At 43.6% G+C, this 18,547-nt stretch overlaps 2 protein-coding genes across 2 annotated transcripts; one reads left to right on the top strand and one right to left on the bottom strand.

Annotated features, from left to right (window-relative positions):
• The first annotated feature begins 84 nt into the window (after positions 1-84).
• On the top strand, positions 85-16,765 carry per3 (period circadian clock 3). Its single transcript, XM_030777470.1, has 22 exons — positions 85-333; positions 3,602-4,126; positions 5,258-5,415; positions 7,102-7,220; positions 7,429-7,630; positions 7,867-7,918; positions 8,138-8,280; positions 8,410-8,488; positions 8,727-8,833; positions 9,159-9,315; positions 9,441-9,549; positions 9,898-10,026; positions 10,160-10,262; positions 10,409-10,544; positions 10,852-10,988; positions 11,109-11,309; positions 11,548-11,805; positions 12,019-12,806; positions 13,126-13,318; positions 13,545-13,725; positions 14,225-14,375; positions 14,710-16,765. The coding sequence occupies exons 2-22, from the start codon at positions 3,756-3,758 to the stop codon at positions 14,842-14,844; spliced, it is 3,909 nt and encodes a 1,302-aa protein (XP_030633330.1). The 5' UTR covers positions 85-333; positions 3,602-3,755; the 3' UTR covers positions 14,845-16,765.
• Positions 16,766-17,347: 582 nt separating this feature from the next.
• On the bottom strand, positions 17,348-18,547 carry uts2b (urotensin 2, beta). The gene is made up of 4 exons (XM_030778720.1): positions 18,442-18,547; positions 17,986-18,111; positions 17,598-17,641; positions 17,348-17,458 (listed from the first exon to the last, which is right to left on the bottom strand). The coding sequence occupies exons 1-4, from the start codon at positions 18,545-18,547 to the stop codon at positions 17,348-17,350; spliced, it is 387 nt and encodes a 128-aa protein (XP_030634580.1).

The following is an 18,547-nucleotide window of genomic DNA, read 5'->3' on the forward strand; positions in this document are numbered from 1 at the left end:
GTCAGTATCCAATGGGCTTCTAGGGGGTGTGGTTCCCAGTGGCTGAACTCACGTTGCAGTAATGTGTATCGCTTCTCCCGGTTGAACTGGAGAACGTGAATAGCCTCTAAACAGAAAAAAAGAACAATCAATCTAAACAGCGAACTGCAACACCAAACGCTCCCAATTATGCTACTTTGTGGATCTGTTGAGTTGTTTCACACTGAATGCTATTTGTTTGGAGTTCTACTGCGATTACAAGAGTGAAATTCTCTGAAGAATTCGAAAACCGCGAACTGTCATCGGCTTTCAGAAACTACTTGGGAGGTTCAACACCGCGTCTCTACTGAAAAGGTGATTAATGGTACAGCCAAATGTTTATGTGTGTGATACGGATTTATTGTCATTATTAATAATATTATTAACAATAATATACCTATTGTTAAGTATGATGACTGTAAAGCAACCCCATACGATAAGGTAGCGTTCATTGAACGCTCTCGGCCTAGTTCTGCGTTGCTGATTGTGGATTAGCGAAGCTGACCAGCGACAGCTCTCTGACATTTCAGCCTGTAGATGTATTCTCATCAACGAAAGTTGAAGTTTTTGGCTTATAGAAAATACCTGTTTGTTTGGGGTTTTTTTTTAAGTTTTTGTTTTAGCGTTTGACTACATTTTCCCACGCGAAATGATTAGCCTCGTGCTGTTCCATGTGTAAATCTGTAGCGAAAACACAGCTATGCTAGCAGCCGTATCCAAGGATTACTTCTGGTTGCTCGGGCCTATGGCTTGCTTTGGGGTTATTTAAACGTGCTTCTGTAAACCTTTGAAATCTGTATTTTGTTGTATTGACAGTTTCTGGAACGTGGAGTGTCGAACACAGAGTGCATTCTATAAAATACGTTTATTACATTCTTAAAGGGGTTTTTAATAGTACAAACGCATAACTAACACTGCTATTGTAAGTGTAGGGGCGAGCCTGGCTTGCACCACTTTAACAATACAAAGAGATTTATTAAAAGTTATTATCCATGGTTGGTCCGTGAGTTGTTTTCTCGCAAGATCGCAAGCTATACGTCGTGTGTGGAAAACTTGACTTTTCTCTTAAGTTTCCTGTTGTGGTGGTGTTTGGCTCACGCCTCTCTGTTAATCAGACTTGTCTGCCATTCGGCCCAGAAGGGGAGACAAATATGTTGTGAATGTGTAAACACAGGAAATCTGAATCACATATACGACGTGTGTATAGTGTTGTCTCCTCTATATTCAGTGTAGTGCATCTTAGCCATTGTGGTCTAGGAGTGAGGCTCCAGAGGCGCATTGTTCTAATTTTGGTTGAGCTGAGACATTTCACAGTTGTTTATTGAGACACAAAACATAATTACTCGAGCTAATATCATGAACTAATTCTCTGTAAAATACTAGTGACTCAAGAATTTGAGAGAATTCTCGTCAGTGTTAGATGTTCTGTAAAGTTACAGAAGAGTATATCTGAACATCAGGAGTGATCGCCACGAATTCTGAACCAAGTCACAAAATGGGTACAGATCAAACATCAGTGGAGACATGTTGTTCAGGCAATTACTTAAACACGTTGACTTGTGTATCGTTCTACTCTGTCATGTGTACGAATATAGTCTGTTTACCTAACGTTACATCTTGGAGAAGTAGGTCAGACCCATTCAGTTTTCTGCACTTGTAATAAAATGCTCAAGTATTTCACAGAGGGCGTTTTCCATCCGAAATTAAAAGGGGCCAGGCAGAACTACCCTGTGTGACTCCAGCCGTTTCATGGCATATAAATGGTACTAATGTAGTGGAATGTCCAATCAGAGCAGCAGCTGCGTTAGGTCTACGCCTCTGGAAAGGGGAGACTTAAAAGGCAGTGTCTGGCCGATATATCATGTTTTCACTGTGTGTGTTTATAAAATCCTTCTATGTACTCACTGAAGGTTAACATCAATGACTAACTTGACAGCTACAGACCAAAGGTTTTAAGCTAAGACATACATGGTTCGAGCGAAATGTGCCTTGAGAAAGTTGGATGAGTTATCTATAGATTTATTGGTACCTCAAGGCAAAGTTCCTTAGCATTTGAAAAATAAAGATATTATTTATGTAAAAAAAAATGTATGTATATATATATATATATATATAGAGAGAGAGAGAGACCAGTTACATATAAAAAGTTACACATATAACATTTTAACGGGTAGAAAGTTTCCTCTCTTATGTAAAATGCCAGTAAACTGGTGACACTCTGGTATTCAGAACTAGTAGATACAGTGGTTGTGGTATTGATGGACAGACCCTTTCACACTTGCACCTAATTCCTGGAAATGCTTATATGTCCATCCAGGAGACCATAATGAGGATAGTTTTTTTTTTTTTTTTTCCTGAAGTTAAGATTGACACTTCCCAGGAGTCTGTTGTCCTATTAGTCACCAACAGATAAGTGGTGATTGTGGCTTACAGGGACAAATTAAACAAAGTGTCCAGTGTGTATTTTGGGGTATTATGAATACAATACATTTCTTCTGCCATATTGCATGCCTCATTATGAAGACTACATGCCTGCCTTTGTACCCTGTAAAGTCCACTACTGGAATTTGTACATTTACTCTTTGTTTATCTCCAGAGCAGTCATAGTGCTGAAGCTATGTTTGAATAAACGGACATGGCTCCCCTAAGCAAATCATATATGACATAAGCCAAAGCTTAGTCTTCACTGTCCAGTTATTGTCTGCTCAAGATCAGCATAGAAACCTATAGTATATTTTTTACATGGGCCCAGTATACTATTTATAAGCAGTTGCAGAAGGCGATATAAATGTCTGCAACTTGTTGCCATTCTGATACACTCTATTTTGAGATGAGCCTAGGGCTGCTGTGTCAGTGAGCTGGGGTACCACTCGGAGATTCGGCAAGGTTGTGAAACTTCAGATCACAGGGGTGAATGGAACCTAAGTTGATGGCAGAGACCTGTATTGCACAGCACAGTTTGACCCATGTTAGGCGGAACGACAGAGAAAGCTGATAGCAGACTGGTGTATAGCGGCCCTGTCTCCTCCTTCAGACTTCAGATCTCCCCTGAATAGTGCAAGCCTGTTATATAATGAGACAGCAATGACTCACTGTATTCCAGATTGGGTCTGGCACCTAATTATCTGCTGTTTGGAGCTGTGAAAGTTATATTATAAGACCCACCATAATCCTGTTGCGAGGTGTTAAAGATTTGGTTGTTGTTTTGGTCGTTGATGTACGCCGTTAATGTGCCTCAAAGTCAGTCATTATATCAAGGTAAATATAATGAATATCAAACAGTATTTTTCTTGTAAACAGTATCGCCTTCACTACTATATTGCAATTTATGATTTTTGGACAACTCAGAGTATTTCTGATGTTGACGTTGAGTGAATCTGCGGTTGTTCTTGTTAAAATTCTACAGACTGGAAAGTCCCGTCGTGTCACATTTGTCACCGACTGAAACATGTAGCCTGTGTCTTTACCTTAAGCCCGACTGGAAATAATACATACCTGTTTGACGTAGTTCTCTATTAATCACCAAATGTTATTGATTTCCTAGTTTGGACAGAGGTACAGTGACCCCTTTTGATTTTTGCAGTGTTTTCAAGACATAGCCTTCATGCAAGATTCTGCATGACCCTCAGAAGGTCTCCATGGATTTCTCTATAGAGGAACACTGTTAAAAAGACCAGAGTGGAAAGGGCATCAGCTGATATTGGATTGTCAGATTACCACAGTGGGTAGGCCTGGACATGCCGGGAGGCGACAGCTACCCAGACGGGGAGGAGAACGCCTCGCCATCTGCAGACTCTGGGGAGCAGAGCGGTCAAGCAGACCAGACGAGCGGTGAGCAGGGCACGGACGCCAGAGGAACAGGGTCAGGTTCAGGAGAGGATGAAGAGGCAACTGAACAGCGAAGAGGGTCAGTTGGTCCTGAGGGTCTGGGCGGGTGTGAGGAGAGCGGCAGAGAGACCTCGGGCGGAGAGACAGGCCATGAGGATGTTGAGATGAACAGCGGACACGAGTCCAGCAGCGGGAATGACAGCATGGGAGGTTCACAACGTCAGTCCTCCTCAGCCAATCACAGCCCCAGCAGTACCACAGGCTCTGGTAGCTCCAAAAGGTACACCACTCAATCGTTACTGTTCAGCACAAAAACTCCTTAGCACTCTTATCCGACTGCCCTTAAACAAACATAAGTTCAACAGGTTCAACCTGCATTTATATGTTTTTGCTGATTAAACAATTGTTCACATGTCCTTTTTGAGTACATGGTTCAAGATTTCCACGGGGAATCACCCACTCTCTTTCAAGACTGGACTTTCATTCTTAGTGGCACGGCCATAAAGACCCGTGATTTTAAAGGCATCTTGACCAAAGGCTAAGACTCTTAGGCCATTAATTGTGTGTGTGTGTGTGTGTGTGTGTGTCTTGTTTTGAACACCAGTTTACTAGGTACCACAATATTACCACTAATTACCACAGACTAGGACAAATATTACATCTCACTGTGCTGATGTTTATTGTTTGTTCAGTGTTTGATCAGAAAAGCATATTTCACAAATTAAACGCTTTGGTCAGTATTACACAGTAGCTGTTAAACAGTGCGTCCATTTTTAGAGTAAATATTTATATGTTTTGCCCACATTGATTTGAATACTCAGTTTTATTTTATTTCACTGTAAGGAGTGAGACTTAATTTATGCAGAAACAAAGTGCTGAATGCAGTCGCTCTGGGGAAGGTATGGAAGGAACTGGATGGGTAATGACCACAGCAGGAACTTCCTGACTGCACTGCCGCTCATAAAAACTGATGCAAAAACTAACCAGTGTGAACTGGCTGACCTTTACTCAGGCAGTTTATAAGTAAACCTATCCTACTCCTTCCCGTGCCTTCCTCAGAGAGGCCGGTTTCACCGCTTTGTTTCGGCATGAATTAAGCCCAAGTGCTTTCCCAGTCAGAGCCCAGGAACAGCACTCCGTGCCTCACATCCTTTGAAACTTCTTTTTCCTTCTCTTTGAGCAGGCCACACATCACATTGTGCAGATTTTTTTTACCTGTACAAAACCCTTTAGGGAGGCTTTGCTCTGTGACATAACTGCAGAGTAATCCACTCTGATTTTTGGACATGTGGAAATGGGGAACTTGTTGTCTTTGTGGACTTGTATATACAATAATAATGCCTTTCTCCTCACACTACTTTGTATCAGCCGTAGCATATGTATCAGACTGACTCATGGGTTTTGCGTGTAGCGACCAGACAGACCAGGGCCGTGACCAGGCCCACAGGGAGATGATGCAGACTGTGCAGGAGATGAAGAAGAGGCTTCCTTCAGAGAAGAGGAGCCGCAGCAAACCCAGCACTGTAGAGGCTCTCAACTATGCCCTCAATTGCGTCAAACAAGTACAAGGTAAACACACACATCACACTATGAAAATCTCCACGAGAGGGAAGGGGAAAAGTGAGACTTGTGGGAGGCAAGTAGAAGCGTGCACATGGAGTCAGGTCATAGAGACGGAGTGAGGAATGCTGTTACCATTTGAGCTATTTCCAGGTTCAGCAGGGTCTTAAACATCTAAGCCCCTTTCACGCATAAGACCCGGAACATTGTCGGATTAACCTCTCCGGTTAATGTTGACAGACGCCCCCCTTTCACACTTGCACCCCACTCCTGGAGAATTGCTGGGACTTCACACTTGGCATGAAAATCTGAGAAAGGTGGGATGTGACATTAGCATATGTACTGGAAGACGCTGTGTTTTGAACAACATGGTAGGTGGATTCTATCGAGCATTGATTTGCTGACAATATTATTCATTTATAACACGTTTTGTAGACAGCTGATGTTCTTGCATATGATATTGGGTTCACAAAAATGTGTTTGTGACATAAAAATAGATGATAAATGGGAGAGGATTAGAAAAGAAGGCAAAACTGCTAGACTCTTAGCACAGAGTTAAGTAGTCAGAAATGTCATCCCCTTATCTGACTGTGTTCACACTGGAGTCTGCCCAGAACTTTTCTGGAAAAAGTTACTAGGTCACGGAAAATTGCCAGTTCAGCTTTTCTAGAATTTTGACTGTGCCCGCGTTCAGATCTGACCCTGTTCGTGAAAATTTCCGGTTCAATTACGGATGAAACTGCCTTTGTGGCAGGGATTCTAGTCATTACGTAGGTAATCAAACATACTTTTGTGAACTATAGGACTAGAGCAGAAAAAAATGATGTCAGCATGATTTTCAATTTGACAAACATCTCTGCGCAGTATGTGCCTGCTCTGTGTATGTCTTATCATTGGCTGACTGCTGCTCTCTATGTGACTCAGGAAGTGGTTATGTAATACTCTGTGAGATCTATCTGCAAGAATGGAGGGTTTAGTCCCAGGCTTTAGGCTCTATTGTATCCGTTCGCAGTGAAGCCAGACTATTAAATGTCACCTCCCTTTCAGAGACTAAAAGTCCCTGAGTCAGTTTATGACACTTCTCAGGAGTTTGTCATTTTTCAGTTATTCTCACTCATCTGCTCCATCTGATTTTCAATGTACATTGTTTTTATTCATTTTGGCAAAATTGTGTTTCTTTATGGGAACATTTGTTTTCTGTCAGACGGATAAAATATTGTGACATATTTTGTCATATACATTGAGAGTGGAAAACCACACTGAAAGTGAAAGCTGTACTACTGTCATTCTTGAATAACTTGCTCCATCTTAGCACCCTCTCTAATGTTTAACAGTACCTTTAATATAGATCTCTACTGCCTCTGGTAGCAAAAAAAAATTCCTCATGCCTTCTCAGGGGAGCTATTAAAAATTGAGTTCACAGATTATTTGGCAGTTAGTATTGTGAACTGCAATGGAAATCAGTAAGTCAGCCTGTTGTGTAATACTGATGTAAAATGTCTGGGCCATTATGCCATAACGTAATGAGTTGTAAAATCTGGCATTTGTCACTTGTGCATTCAGCTTTTCAATGCTGTTGTAACTAAAGGAGGTCATGTGTAATGGAACTTGCATTATAACTATGGTAATGAGTGCATGTGATGGCAGACCCTTCTTCAAGGCATTTTTTTGTTCCTTTATTGGCGCCACCTGTAGCTAATAGCGAGTACTACAAGCTCCTGATGAGCAACGGTGTAGAGGAGAGGAGAGATGCCACTGTCTGTACGCTGGAAGAACTGGAGAGTATCACCTCAGAGCACACCCTCAAAAACACAGTAAGACTGCACTCTCATCCAGAATACGCATCTTTTTCTACCTGCCAGAACGAAGCCAAAGAGAATTTGCCTCACTATTTCAGCTTAGCTTTGTCAGTTATTGAATTATTTACAGAGTATTCAGAATGTTGAAATGAAATAATTTTAGCCTTTTTTGAAAGTTGAACCTAACCCTTTTTTTTTTTTTTTTTTTGCTTGTTGTTTTCAGGACACATTTGTAGTGGTGTTTTCTTTGGTCACGGGCAGAATCGTGTATGCGTCAGAGCAGGCCTCCAGCATTCTCAACTGCAAACGCAAATTCCTGGACTCAGTCAAATTTGTAGAGCTGCTCTACCACCAGGATGTTAATGTGTTCTATTCACATACAGCACAGCCTCACCTGCCTCCCTGGAATGTAGGCTCCAACAGTGGTAAGACAGGCTTAGGATTTTGACACACTGCTTACATACTCTGTGTGTATGATTCAGTCAGTGAGCACTATGAGTATTGCAGATACCCTGACCATTCACTGTACATTTTACTAGTTATGAAAATGTATTAATAAATGCTCACAGTAATTACTCCGTCAAGCCATATCTGTGTTTGCGCTCTCGGATTTCTCCTTAAATAACAATTTGAATCTCCTGTGTTTTTTTTTTTTCTGCAGCTGCACTCCTATTTAAATGTGCCCAGGTCAAATCTTTCTTCTGCAGAATTAGGTTAGTCTCCACGTTTCACTTTCTCAGTAGCATTCTGAACCAAAGACCTTATCACTGACCTATGACAGTACATACTGACTCAAGTCACATTTTAACCAGTCTGTTGCAGTATCATAATGACTTAAGTACTGTCACGTGTTCTCAATTCTATGTGCTAAGGAACATTATCTGATTAGAAGTGTTCTGTGTAAATGGTTATAATGGGTATGTTATGTGCAGGGGTGGTAAGGACCGTGATGGGGAGATGCGGTACAACCCCTTCCGTATTACACCCTACTTACTGAAGGTCCAGGGTGTAAGGGGAGAGGAGGAGCAGCCCTGCTGCCTGGCGCTCGCTGAACGCATCATCTCAGGATATGAGGGTACGACCACTCTGATCTTTCACTTCACGCACTACTTAAATTACCATGACTCCAAAATCCTACTTCTTTAATTGAAGTTGCCTTAATTTGGTTGTCTGTTTATTTGTTTGCTTGTTAATTACTCTCCAGCCCCACGCATTCCCATGGACAAGCGCATCTTTACCACTACTCACTCCCCGGGCTGTGTTTTCTTAGAAGTGGATGACCGGTCAGTACCTCAAATCAGCAAACCAGAGCCAATCCCACCCTAACTACTATTGAAGAGCCCACAATAAGAAATTATCAAAGGCCTGCTGTCACTGAGAATCATTGAAATAAGAAAACAATATAGCTGTTTTTGTCAAGTTAACACATAATGATTATTTCCCAAACCATCTCATAACATTAAGTCTCAAAATCATATCAGAACTCTCTTTGTAAACAATAATGTCTGTGTCCTTCCGCAGTGCTGTGCCTTTGCTTGGCTACCTCCCTCAGGATCTGATAGGCACTTCGCTGTTGACCTGCTTGCATCCAGAGGACCACACACTCATGCTTGCCATGCATCGCAAAAGTAAGTCCTCGGAATTCCACTGGCCCCATGCATGATCAAGAGAGAACTCCTCTGGCCCTGTGAAAACATGCAGAGTTAAGGAGGAACATTTATAAAGTAAACAGCTTTCCTGCTGTTTGGTCATCACACACGCACCAGTGAACGTCCCTCACTAATTCATAGCTTTCATAAGGTTAAGTTAAGTTTCATCATTTGTGATCCATCATGTCTGTTTCTTTCATTTTACGATTGGTTTGTGGTGAACTGATTCCTTAATTCCAACTGACTGCGTATATTGTATGATAGTGAGTGTGTTTGCAACCAGTGTTTGTTTTTTCCTTTGCAGTTTTGAAGTATGCAGGCCAGCCTCCCTTTGAACACTCTCCCATCCGTTTTCGCTGTCAGAACGGAGACTACATCACCTTGGACACCAGCTGGTCCAGCTTCATCAACCCCTGGAGCCGCAAGGTGGCCTTCATCATAGGGAGACACAAAGTCCGCACGTAAGTATCGGACACAAGCTGTACTGAGTATACCAAGCTTGACCCTCTGATAAATGACACATGATGGAGTGTGAACATATATTGCTTAAGTGCTGCTCTGACCGTCTCTTGATGTCTCTCTGCAGTGGGCCTCTGAATGAGGATGTGTTTGCTGCAGGGAGCAAATCCGATATGCCTGTGATGCATGAGGACATTAAAGAGCTGCAGGCCATGATCTACAAGCTCTTTTTGCAGGTTCGTGTTACACCGTCCTGACTAGAGAATTACCCTGAACGCAGTGAAAGTGAGATTACCCACTTATCCCACCCTCAGCAGAACACAATGAAATGTCCTGTTACGTAGTGTGGTGATATCTGTCAGAAGAGTGTTGTTTTTCACAAGCAGTTTATGATTAGTATGAGGTTTCCCAAAGGATTTTGTATCAATTAAAATAGGTAGCATAATTTAGCAAATGGTATGCATAATTATAAATTATTCAAATTTCGTTCATGACAGATAGCATGTGAGATCACTTAGACAGAGATGTCTGCAGTCTAAAGACTTGATGCATCTTGAATCCTGACTCTTTTGTTTTGCCCACAGCCGGTCCACAACAATGGCTCTAGTGGATATGGCAGCCTTGGTAGCAACGGCTCCCACGAGCACCACATCAGCGTGGCCTCGTCGAGTGACAGCAATGGCAACCTGTGGGAAGACTCACACCGAGAGCCAGTATGTCACAAGTTCTAGCTTAATGGAAATAAATTAACAAACAACACATCACCTAAAACATACAGCAGTTCAATTTCATCTTGATGCACGTGCTCGCTGTTCTTTGAATGTAATTCATGTTTTTTGCTCGTAGATGACATTGCAGCAGATATGTGCTGATGTAAATAGAGTGAAGAGTTGGCGCCCAACCTTCGACTTCCGAAAAAAGCACAACCCCATTGGCAAAACCACTACAGGTAAACAAATTACATCCTGAACTAAACTGCATCCTGATTATCAAGCAAATGCCATCTGAGCTTCCACTAACTAATATTACACAAGAGGAAATGCCCTGTTCTTCACCTCTTCTTTACCCCTCTTTCCTTCCTATTTCTCCACCCAGAGGCTAGAGCTGCTCTTTCTCAAACCGCCCAGAATGTGGAGGTCAGAGGTCACCTCCAGCAGTCTCAGGCAGAATCCAGGAAGCAGCCACACATTCCATCCTACCAACAGATTAACTGTGTTGACATCATCATTAGGTGGGTGAATATCCAACCTGCAGATATATCTGGATAATGTATTGTGTTGCTTTATTCTGTGTGCTGGCCAGAGGAGTATGGGCTCCCCCTGTTGAGTCTTGGTTCCTCCCCAAGGTTTCTTCCTCCTCTTCACTTCAGTAGGGAGTTTTTACTTTGCACCGTCACCTTGCACCAGCTCAATGAGGCTTAGGCACTGATCGCTGTAAAGCTGCCTCGAGACAATTTGTGATTGTAAAAAGCGCTATACAAATCAACTTGAACTTTATTTTAGGATGATTAAGGAATGTTCCTCTCCCTTGTCTCACAGGTACCTAGAGAGCTGCACAGGGCCAGCTCTGAAGCGGAAGAGTGAGTCCCTGTCTGTCACTACCTCCTCTTCCTCTTCAACATCCGAAGAGGATAAGACCCCTTTGGCCACACATGAAGACATGACCAACGCAGTTGGTGAGAGACAGCTCTCTCTGCTTTCCTTATACCCTAGATCTGAGAGGGTTTTTCTCATCTTCTCCTCCAAATAAATGATTCAATCTGGCTTTAATCCTGCTTCTCTCCATCTCTCGGTAGAAGCGACACTGGAGGCTAGCAGAGCTCTGGACAGTCAAGTGTCTGCAGGATCAGGTGTGACAGTGGCCCACACAACTGCTGCAGTGGTGGGTGCTCCTCTGACCGACATCACCCTGTCCACCAAAGCCATGAGCGTGGTGTCTGTCACCAGCCAGTGCAGTTACAGCAGCACCATCGTTCACGTGCCACAGCCTGAGTCTGGTGAGCATAGCCCTTGCTTTAAAATGTACTAACACACATATACTGGAACCTGAGTGCAAGATGGATGCACACAAAAATCCAAGAACTTCAGTCATATGAGTGAATTATTTTGTGACACCTTGTAAAGAAAAACCAAAAATGATGAACATACTATTATTACCACATTTAATCCCATTTGCGACACTACGTTCCTGGCAGAAAATGCACTCTTAAAAACCACCCTCTCTTTTCCCTGCAGAGGCCACTGCTTTAGAGGATGCTCCTATGGGTAGCGAACCAGCTGACCCGACTCCGGCGCCGGGCCGGCCTGCACCGAGCTCAGCTGCTGCGCCCGAGGAGTTCCGCATGGTTGGACTCACTAAAGAGGTTCTGTCAGCCCATACCCAGAAAGAGGAGCAGGAGTATGTGGACCGCTTCCGTCATCGCATCCTTCAAAGTCCCTACAGCTCCTACCTGCAGCAGGACAACAGCAGCATGGCCCACTCTCACCACAGAGGTTAGTTACCTATTTATATGTGTCTATTAGTTACCTATTTATATGTGTCTATTTATGACACCCTTGGCCTGTTTAAACGGACAGCCGGAATACCTTCACGTGTTCTCGTATGACACGTTATGTCACAGTATTTATTTTTGAAAGTCGCGAGTCCTGCTCTGTTTCTACTCTGAGTCAGGGCAGAGGACCAACTATACTCTCTCTCTGACTTAGGTGATTATGTCATGAGGCCATTAAGTGCAGGCGGGCGGAACAAGTCCAGGAGAGGGAAACACAAACGATCCAAACAGCAAGGCTCATCTGATAGCTACGGCTCCCAACCTGGAAACTTCCGGACTCTGCGCCACTCCCCTGTCGTCCCCAACTCCTCGTGGCCCTCGTCCGAATGCTCCCAGCCCCAGCCCTCCAACATGGGCTTCATGCCAACTATGGTCATGCCGACACCCTACTTTACCATGATGGGTCAAATGAGCTCGGAGCAGCAGACGGGAGTATCCGTGGACCTGCAGACTGGACAGCCCATGCCGGCCATGCAAACCGTCCCACAGATGCAGCTACTGCAGCAGATTCAGCCTGCGCAGGGCATGAACCCTTACATGGCTCCCATCATGGCTGTGATACTGCCCAACTACCCCACGTTTCCAGCCAACTACGCAATGTACCCCCAAAGCATGAGTGCCACTGGTCCAGTCCCTGTGCTTATCCCCCAGGATCCCTTCAACGCGGGGGGATACAACCCTGCCCCCTTCCCCACGGGTCAGGATCAGCCCCAGCAGGGTGTGGTGGGCATGCCCCAGGGACCTAACCTTTTTGGTTCTCCAAAGGTCTCCTCATGGTTGGGTGAGGATCTGGATGCAGCACAGCCCCCAGCTCTTTTCTCCAGCTCTCGATCCAGTTCACCGCTTCAGCTCAACCTACTGCAGGAAGAGCTTCCCAAACCAGCTGAGCCACAGAACAGCACCGGTCGCCCAGAGAGCCTGCATGAGCAACACGCCAAGGGGGTCAGACTTTCTCACCTTATAAGCATTTTGGCAACACCGCAGCAGAGCTAGCACATTTCTCACCCACTCAAGCTTAAACACACCGCAAATGCAGGCACAGCACAAACACTTGTCCACACCATACCTTTAGGGTTTGTCTTGATGTTGCATAGCATTTTAAGGAGAAAGATATGAATGGCTATGTCTTTTTTTCAAAACTTCTTTGGTTTATCTTGCCTCAGAGACAAAATGCTTCCTGGCATGCAATATGATTATGATGAGTTGTGTTCAGGGTTTCAGTTTTGTGATGAGTAATCTAAGGCTGCGACTCATCCGACAGGAGGACGCTCCAAGCGAGTCTGGGAATCAGGACGCCCAGTCCACCTCCAGTGAGCTGCTGGACCTGCTCCTCCATGAGGATGCTCGCTCTGGCACTGGATCCAATGCCTCTGGGAGTGGTTCAGGAGAGTCTGGTGGGTCTCTGGGCTCTGGATCTGGCTTGGGCTCTAACGGGACATCCACCAGCCACACTGGTACAGTATAGAACCTATACACACCAAACACACTCACTGCTCTGGTCCAGATTTGGGCCAATTTAAAATGAAAGACATGTATCAGCTTAGTTGGCTGTACACGTACGCGTGTGCTTTGATGCTGATGTGCTGTGGTTGACTTAGTTGCCCCCTAGATTGACTGTATCAGCACCTGTCATCATTTTAAGTTGTGAAAGTTTTGACTAAGAAACTTCTGTCAGTGCAGGAAGCAGCAACAGCAGCAAGTACTTTGCCAGCAATGACTCATCAGACACATCGCGCAAGGCTCGCAAGAGCCAGGAGACGCATGAACATGACACTTTTGACAAGTGCGTGGAGGATACGCTGTGGACCATGATCCAGCACACTCCTGAGCCTGTCATGATGACCTATCAGATCCATCCCAGGTACCCGCATCTGTTCAGTCGGCCCCACCCCCCTCTGTCTCTGAGTCAGGTTCCCCTCATTACTCTGAGTATATGAGAGGAACTTCACTGTCTGGGCCATCTCTGTCCACAGGGGAAAGAGTTAGAGCTTCCAGTCATTCTCGCCGATGTAGTTCTCTCCAAGCTAGTTGTGTCTCATTGCAATGTCCACACGTTGACTTGAGGTAGGTGATTTCAGGTGACAGTTTGAAATGAGACCTATTCTAAACGCTGGCGGAGGGGACTTCAGTTAAAAAAAAGAAAGAAAAAATTACAGTTGGTGGATGGAGAACTTGTCCCAAGACATAAACCCATGGTACTGGAATGTCTCACTGGGTGTATTTTGAGCGTAGCATTGGTGTGTTGTACTTGGTGTTGTTTGACAGTGGGCTGGGCGGTATTTTTTAACCTTGATATCATCACTGGTGTGCCTGTTTGCACTACTTATTTTTTTCCCCTTCTTGCTCTCGCTCTTGTCCAGGGACCAGGCACAAGTTTTAAAGGAGGACCGTGAGAAGCTGCTGCTACTACAACCCATGCAGCCGTGGTTTACTCAGGAGCAGAAAGAGGAGCTGGCGGAGGTTCACCCCTGGATCCAACAACACAGCATCCCACAGGAGATAGACACACAGGTCCAGAGCCCTCCACATCTGCTGAAATAGCTGAAAAGGCTGAAACGCTGTTCTGATTGATTTCAGATATTTTAGATCCAGCAGTGTATTTAAGAATATAATACACTATCTTAAGGACTGAAATGACCTGTAATAGACCCTGAATTCATACTTAAATTACTTTTATACTTGAGAATTTGACGCTAGTCAGTGCTGCACAGTAGAGAGCGTACAGGGAAATGAGCGTGTATTTGGTTTCATGCACTACTCTGATACAGCATACTGCACCCATTGTTATTCACCTCAGTTCTGCTACTCCACAACGTGATGAGAATTTGTTGTCTGTGTTCCTCAGGGATGTGTCACCTGTCACGTCTCCACCATGGAATCGGGAGAAGCACCGCCCCACTCTCCGAAACCACCCACTCCGGACAGCTCCTCCACCCAGGACCAGCCATCACAGGACACTAGTCAGGCCTCTGATTCCTGACCCATGCCACTCAAATGAACCACTCCAGTCGCTGGCTAACACAAACCTCAGAGACTGCCAGCTTGGACCTTTCATTGGGTCAGAGAATCGCCCTTCCCCCTCTCTCTAACCTTTTTGCTCTGGTAAAGAAGGAGTCGGGTGACTGGGATTATGTTTGAGTCAGTGCACCACTATATCTCATGGTGTTCCTTCAGACAGTACATGGAGGCGCCATCTCAAAACTGGGACCGTTAGACATTGGATGTTCTACAGCATCCCATCTCAGAGTGCAGCATAGGAACAAGGCCAGTTTTACATGCACAACCACACTTGGGAGAAAAGACCAGAAACAACTTGAAACAGTCCTATCTTTCATCTGTTTCTTTTCTCTACTGCCATTTCTTTCCAAAAACATGGACCCATACAACTGTGAATCTTTTCTCCTTTGGCAGAAAAGTTATGTATTTATATGTATACACTGGAATTCCCTTTTTTTTCCAATGTTTATTTTTGTAAACTCTTTGGTCTGTCACTTGGTATCAGTTTTTCTGTCAGCCCATTCACGGGTTTTGTTTTCCAGTATTTTTAAAGGTTTGGTTGTCTTGTTATGGCTTTGACTCTCTTGTATGTATGTTTGAGATCAAACATGGAAGCCACTGGTGAATGGTGATTGGTGTGTCCTGTTCAGTCATTCTGATAAGTGTGCAAGCATTTCTGAATGTCCTAGTGATGCTTGTGGGGACTGTGCAAACTTCATCCAGCTTCATCCTGTATGCACACAGCACAAAACACGCATTCACCAACGAGACCTTGAAAGTTCGTCCAAATGTAGATGAACAGCTTTTCAGTCTCTCCAGTTGTGTTTGGGCTGTGAAAGAGAGTGGACAGGAAAAGTAAAGATATCCTTTTGCTGCTTTGATGTATATACATGTTAATATTCTCAATGTTTCACCTCAAACCCAAAGACTGTTTTTCTTTTTTTTTGTTTTTTTAACCTTTTGACGAACAAGCTCAGAAAAGACTGAGCTTCCTGGAGCTCCTTGTGAGCTTACAGTTGTGGTGTTGTATGATGTCATCCGTCTGATCAAGAGGACCCATGTATGGAATTCTGCCCAAGGATCAAGCAAGCGAGGCCTTATGTTACTGTGCTCAATCTGGTTTTAATTCCTGTTGGCTAATGCATCTACATCTGTCTTTTCTAAATGACTTTGTGAAGTTCAACAGCTTTCTGCAGGAGGATAAACCCGTAGTGAATACAGGTGCTCAGTTTTCACTTATATCCATGGTTTCAGGAGGAGTTTTGAAGTGAACAAACACGAATTACAGTCCATCAAAAGAAGACTTGGAAAAAGAGTCACGATGTTGGTTTGGTTTCAGTTTGTCTCCTGAGGAGTTATTTTCTGAATGTTTGTGTCTTTTAACACAACTCGCTTTGTAACCGCAGGATAACATGATGTTTATGGAACCTAATCCTAGTCTTCTTTTTATTATTTATTAAAATGTTCTGCCAAAAGGCACCCATATTGCTCACTTGAAAGATTTGTCATGTGTCTGTTGTCTGTGGATAGCCCTCTGTTTGTCACTTGTAGAGTTAATATTTTCTTATTGTCATTATGACAAGGCATCACAGGCCTTGAGATGTGTGAGAGGGGCCAGTGTCTTGAAGAATGCAAATAATCATTGCCGCTAAAGTGTAAACTGCTGTTTTATAGTTTTGTGACCGGAGACTTAAAGGTTTTGTACAGTTTTTTGAAGAGGAAAAAAATGTATATTACAATGTATTTTACAAAGAGAGATGTGTGCATTCAGAAAAAAAAACCACACAGACTCCACTAACTGTATGAAAAAAAAAAAGCCATTTTGTCTTGAATTCAGGGAAGTATTTTGTCACACTATGAAAATAATTAAATAAAAAGACCACAATGTCTTGAAATGTCACTAACCAGTGGTCCTTGACTGTTCGTTTTACTCGTGCTAATTAATCTGTCTGACCTAACATTACTATGTATAAATGCATACAGTTTGAGTCTATGAGAAAAATGTCACATGGCTTGACTGCTCCCTGTTGAGCTGCAATCTTGCAATGAGATTTCTCTTACATTATTGTCAAGAAACAAACATAAACACTTTTCCAAACATAAGGCTTTATTCACATTTAACATACAGATCTGACAGTTTATATTTACTATATTTACACCTGAGCTTTGAGCAAGGAAACTAATATATAACAAATTTAATACCATCCTGTTTCTCTGTACACACTGAGTGTATATGGTTGAGACTCAAGTGTACCAGGTCTGCTCTAGAATTTGTGCATAAGTGTGCAAGGATTTGTAAAGCATGTGAGAGCATGCAGCTTTGTGTGTGTGTGTGTGTGTGTGTGTGTGTGTGTGTGTGTGCATGTGTGCACAGGCTCATGTGTGCATGTGCATGTAAAAGAATAAGCCCCTTTCTACCTAGCTACCCACCCTGTGTGAGAGTGTTTACGAAAGGTGTGTGTCCGTCCGCGCCTGCGTTTTCTTTCTCAGACACAGTACTTCCAAAAACACTCTGTAGTGCTGCCTCGTTTTCTGTACTGCTTCCTGCTTCCCAGATAGTGGCTCAAAGGGTTTAGCAGTGGTTTTTTCAAGATAACCTGAACACATGGAGAGGAGAAAAGGGGATACAATAAATGTGAGACACATCTGTGTACACGTATATTTTGGCCTTAATTCTTTGTTTGTTTGTTTTTATCTTCAAACAGTGATTAAGAGAGAATTCTGAGATCGGCTTACCTCCTTCACTGGCTGGCTGGAGAGAATGGCAGGTGTTCTGAGACCTGTATAATGAATGAAATGACTGTGAGAGAAAGCAGCAACCATCCTGTTCAAGTGAGTGTCATTTAAACAGGAGTCTGTGTGCTCAAAAATACACATACATTACTTTACCGCTCGAAATTTCAAAACAATGAACTATAAGATTATACACAAGCAAATTAAATTCATGACAATATGTTATAAATTAATATTGAGCAGGGTTGACAGGTTTCATTTATTTAAGGTGGATCATGCATTGTGTTAAAGGACCAACACAGAGATATTAAGTAAGCCACAACTCGCAATGGAACAGAAGTGACAGCAATAGAATGGATGCTAACAGAATTGACAGCAATGTCACCTTCACCTTCTCCTCTGATATCTCCAGTCAGGATAGAAGGGTAGCCATAACCTGCTGAGCCCTTCGACAGATATTCCTGGTCAGACAGAGAAAACTCATCTGGGCTAATTATCTGATCCTCTTCCACTGACACTACAATAGAAACAACACGGCATTACAGCTCTCAACAAACTTTAGAGATGTGTCCTTACAACCGCATTTCTTCATCTCTTCCTCTACAAATGACTGAACAGTATTTTTTTTTCACTCCTACTGGTGGACCTGGTAGACCGGGCACAAAGTCTTAATGGTAGACAATGTGAATCCGGTATCAAGTGTTCCGTACAAACGGACACACGTTGACGTGTCAAGATGAAATGAACTGAGAAATTTCTCTTCAAAGAATGTTGACCAACGTGTGCGTGCGTTTGTGTGTGTGTGTGTGTGTGTGTGTGTATGTGTGTGTGTGTGTCAGTGTCTCACCTGGTCCAGCGTACGTTCTCTCAGACGAGTGTGTGAGGGGGTGTGCCAGCAGAGGCTCCGCCGCGGTCAGAAGCAGAGCGCAGGAGAGGAGCAGCTTGCAGATCAT

The sequence above is a fragment of the Chanos chanos genome, chromosome 6 (assembly GCF_902362185.1).
Source record: "Chanos chanos chromosome 6, fChaCha1.1, whole genome shotgun sequence".
NCBI lineage: Eukaryota > Metazoa > Chordata > Actinopteri > Gonorynchiformes > Chanidae > Chanos > Chanos chanos.